Source organism: Myotis lucifugus, unplaced genomic scaffold, assembly GCF_000147115.1.
Source record: "Myotis lucifugus unplaced genomic scaffold, Myoluc2.0 scaffold_2134, whole genome shotgun sequence".
NCBI classification, from domain to species: Eukaryota; Metazoa; Chordata; class Mammalia; order Chiroptera; family Vespertilionidae; genus Myotis; species Myotis lucifugus.
This window is the reverse complement of record NW_005873182.1, coordinates 11,980-16,894: the sequence shown is the minus strand read 5'-3', so window position 1 is coordinate 16,894 and position 4,915 is coordinate 11,980. Positions and strand designations below refer to the sequence as shown.

General features: G+C 37.3%; 1 protein-coding gene across 1 annotated transcript in view; it reads right to left on the bottom strand.

Moving 5' to 3' along the window:
* Positions 1–1,677: 1,677 nt before the first annotated feature.
* LOC102434705 (deoxynucleotidyltransferase terminal-interacting protein 2-like) overlaps positions 1,678–4,915 on the bottom strand; it is a 14,777-nt gene continuing 11,539 nt past the window's right edge. The window contains exon 5 of the mRNA XM_006108347.3: positions 1,678–2,085. Coding sequence (XP_006108409.1) covers positions 1,992–2,085 — 94 coding nt within the window. The 3' untranslated portion in view covers positions 1,678–1,991. The remainder of the gene's footprint in view (positions 2,086–4,915) is intronic.

Below are 4,915 nucleotides of genomic sequence, written 5' to 3'. Positions count from 1 at the left end.
TGAGAACCACTGCCTTAGAGAGTGACTATGAAGGAGGTATGTGGGAAGTAGAACTTCCTAAATACTGCGTGCTGAGGCCATTTAACCATGCTAGAGCCTTCAGTGACACACAAAATGTGTGGGTTTTGTTTTGGTTTTATAGCAATTTTTATGCTATACTGTTTAAACTTAAGAAAAATTTCAATTATCATCCTACTTTTAAGAGAACATTACAAGGTGCCAGACATGTTGGGGAAGCATTTCAAACCTTCCAGATTTGCTTAGCTGCCAGCTGAATACTACTAATTCAATAGCATGTAAAAGCACCAAACCGAGCCCCATCAAATCATGAGATACAATGAAAACGACGGTTATTTTGAGTCACTGATTTTTGGGGTAATTTGTAATGCGGTGATAATCGGAACGAACATGCACTATGAACCACCTGTCACCTGAGGCTAAAATAGTTTTTGTCTTATAGTTGGTGTTTAGTGAGTATTTATTAATAACCTTTTCCATTTCAGAAACTTCCCATACCTAATTTATTTCACGTTTCATTTTAAGATATTTCATTTCTTTGATAAAACACTGATCTGCTTATGACATTTAATTACAGGTCATGCTACTGACCCTGCTTCTTGGAAACTATTAGTAAGTGGAAGCATTCCTTCTTTACTTTTAAAATAGGAAACATTTCTTTACTTTTAAATTGTGTAACAATGAGGAGATGAACTTTACATTTTAATTAGATGCTTAAGGAATTGATTACCTAGAAAGTCTTTTTTTTGTTTTAACCCTAACTGAAAATGGTATTGGTAGTTATTCTGAATAGTTGCCATTGCTTGAGACTGACTTGAAATAGTATTAAAATGTCTTTTTCATATGAGCATGTTTTCTTCTAACTTGCTATTTCTAAGAGTAGGATCCCATGAATTTATTCCAAAACTTTACTCAAGGTTCTATTGAAATTTTCTTTACAGCCTCCCTGCCCCCCACCCCTTTCCATTTTCTTAAAACTCTGCTGTTTATGGTCTCGATAGCCAAGTATTGCCTCTCCTCTCACATTATTATGGGAAGGACTCAAGGACGTTTTCTCAGGCCTTAATAATAGGAATGTTTCTTTAAAGTAGTTGTTTTTATCTTATGGCAGAACACTGACACAGAACTGATTTTTGTGTTAGATGCTAGAAAGTTCATGGCTCATATTTATTATCTGTCACCCTGGCTTCATCTAATTTCTTCCATCCTCAATTTCCTTTCTGTAATTTCCTCACTTAAAAAACTAGCTGTGTTGTATGCATTTTTTAATAAGCTATCTTAAAAACATTTTGAAACAAGACAGGCTATTTTAGAAATCATTCAAGATCTTAAGGTATTTTGAAAGTCCTTCTTTCATCAGCTTTAACCCAATCTTTCTAGGTAGTCTTCCTTATTTTTTAAGTCCTTTTGTATCCTTCCTTTGGTTTCAACTATGACTTTTATACTGGCTACAAGGAGATCTGTGTATCTCAGTCCAGATCTCTGTATTTTTTGGACCTAAATTTACAGCCAACAAAAGAGCATTTCCTGTCTACTATCTCTCCCCTACATATACCCCCCCCTACATCTTTAATTAATATTGTTAATTACAATATTGTTACATATATCCTTGATCACATTAAAGTTTTTTGAATGTTAACAAACTTTATACTTTCTAAATATCTTTTAATTCAATTTTCTTTAATAACCAAGCATTGAAAACTTTACAAAATGTCCATTAAATTTGTTAAGGTTCTTTTCCTTTTTCCCCTCTATGGGTCTAAGCATGGGTGGGACTTTTGTAGACGCATCTACTTTTACTCCAAGGTGAACATGATCGAATCTCACTCAAATCAACGTTTCCAAACAGAAAAACCCCTATAAATAAATAGGGCCAGTCTATGTTAATTTTTTGTGATGGTGTTAGTTTGAAAGACATCTTTAGTAAATAAATAAAGGGGCGAGGTAAAATACTGTGGCTTGCTTGGTGAATCTTAATTGCGAAATTTCTTCTTCTTTCGGAACTTCTTTCCTGCTGCATTTGCTGTTTTTTCAGCCATGATCTCTGAGTACTTCCTTCGGTTATATCTAAAAATAAAAACCAAACTTTTAAGTTCTAAAGTATGACAAATCAAACTTTAGACGTCAATGTAACATTTTTGGGAGGTAGAGCCTGCTTTTAAATCTCAAATATTTTGTGTGTGCATTTTTACCATCTATTCATCACATTTGTACTAAGTTCCACCATGTGTAAGGAGCCATACTAGGAGTTGGGGACAGAGGAGTGAACCAGAGGTCAAAGTCCCTGCCCTCATGGAGCTTATAAGCTAGTGAGAAAAAATGACAACTATAGAGGAAACTTTTTGAAAACTTTCAGTCACTAGAAACTCATGCACTACATCCAGCTAATATCAAATGCTTTAAATATTTTTGTGGGATAAAAATGTAAATAAAATAGAAGGACTAAGTAAAACAAAAAATTTGCACTTACCTATAAACTCACAAATATACTTCTTAGAACCTTAAGAAATATACCAAAGACCAATGGTTTTCAAAATATGGTCTGGGAATGAGACCCTTCCAGGAGTCCATTAGGTAAACACTATTTTACAAGTATACTAAGACATCGTTGCCTATCGCATGAGTGTACAGCGAAGTTTTCCTGAGGCTACACAATGTGTTGTATCACAACAGACTGACACAGAAGCAGATATGAGGCTCCAAATGTCTTTAAGCCAGACATAAAAGAGATCTAAATTTCATTATTTTTGTTTTGTTCATGAAAAATGTTAATGTGTAATGGGTTTATTACTTTAAAATTAATTGATAAATATTCTTAAAGTTTCTAAATTCTAATTTCCACTATGGTAAATATTGATAAATGTAACCCACAGAACACAAGTTCTCTGGGTCTTCAATAATTCTTCAGAGTGTAAAGGTATCCTCAGACCAGAGAATTGCTACTATAGACTGTATTTCCCCATTGGGCTTTGGAAACACAGAAGCACAATTTATTGCAGAAAAATAATGCTGTGGTAGCTAGAAGTTGTCAGTCCACAGTTAATTATGAAAAGTTAAATTCTCTAAACATACAAAATTCCTTTGTTCTAAAGCACATTCACTGTGTTAAATAAATCTGTTATCACATTACTAAACTCAAGGATTAGCTAAAATTCTCTCTAAAACAGAAGCTATTTAAAGCCTTTACAACTTTATAGCCCATTCTATCCCCAAAACACAACTTATACAGACTTTCTAACAAATCTAAGGTTAGATTAAAAATGAAACAAAGCCAGCCCCGGCCAGGTAGCTTAGTTGATTAAAGCATCATTACAACAAGTCAAGGTTGTGGGTTCGATCCCTGGTCAGGTCACATACAGGAATCAACTATTGAATGAATAGATACGTGGAACAACAAATTGATGTTTCGCTCTCTTTCTCTCCCTACCTTCCTCTCTCTCTCTCTAAAATCAATAAAAATAATTTGAAAAAAATGAATTAAAACAAAAAACCACCTAACAAAGAAAAGCACATTTTTTTTTCTGTCCCATAACATTCCTACTAATGAACATCTGATGCATTAAATATATTCTGTAAAGTTCTCTTTCCCAAAGTGGTCAGAGACAACCTATTGAGCCAGGGTAGAGGGGATTAAAACTTCCGTCATTCAAAATGATGAATAGTAAGAACCTAAAACCTAGATTACTTTACCCAGCAAAGCTATCATTCAGAATTGAAGGTGAGATAAAGAGCTTCACAGATAAGAAAAAGCTAAAGGAGTTCAACACCACCAAACCAGTATTATATGAAATGCTGAAAGGTATCCTTTAAGAAGAGGAGGAAGAAGAAAAAGGTAAAGATACAAATTATGAACAACAAATACACATCTATCAACAAGTGAATCTAAAAATCAAGTGAATAAATAATCTGATGAACAGAATAAACTGGTGAATATAATAGAATCAGGGGCATAGAAAGGGAGTGGACTATTTCCGGGGGGGAAAGGGGTGTGGGGGGTGTGGGAAGAGACTGGACAAAAATCATACATCTATGGAGGAGAAACCAAGATGGCGGCATAGGTAAACACTGGAGTTTGCTGCCTCGAACAACCACTTCAAAAATACAACTAAAAGACGGAACGGACATCACCCAGAACCACAGGAAGGCTGGCTGAGGAGGGACTCTTCAACTAGAAGGAAAAACAACAGCATTACGAGGCTTAGAGGAGGCGCAGTGTGGAAAATTTAAAGGTGCGGCGGTGCGGCAGTGCGCGCGCAAAAGCGGGCTGGTGGCTGAGGGTGCGATTGTCATTTTCAGTCGGGAGTGAGTCTCAGACTCTGGGCTACAGACCCGGGAGAGTCTCTAGGGACCCAGACTCAAACGGGAGAAGTGGGACTGTCTGGCTACGGTCCCTCCGAGGTTTGCAGCGGTTGCGGGGACAGAGAGGCAGAGCCCCTGGAGACGGACTGAGAGCGGCCATAGCTGCTCCCTCCCCCCACCCTGTTGAGCCCACCCCGCCCAAACCCTGCGCAGAGCCATTTGCCGATTGCCTCAAGCAAAGGCTGGACTAGCGCCTCCCCAGAGGACTGAAGTTTTCCACATAGCTGATTCCTACAGCCAGTCGGCCTGGTGGTCAAATCCCTCTAGTGTTAACTACAACAATTAAGGCTTGGCTAGAACAAGACTGCGCACAAAGACCACAAGGGGGTTCACCAAGAAAGCATAAAAGATGCGGAGACAAAAAAACATGACAGAAATGGAGGATATGGAGCTAAGAATCGCAATTTTGAGGGCTTGCTATAAACTTGAGCAGAGCCTCACGAAAACTAATGAGACCCTCGATGCTACGATAAAGAAATTAGAAAGTAAGCATACACGGACTGAAAGGAAGAATATTATACCCAATAGCAGACCAGAG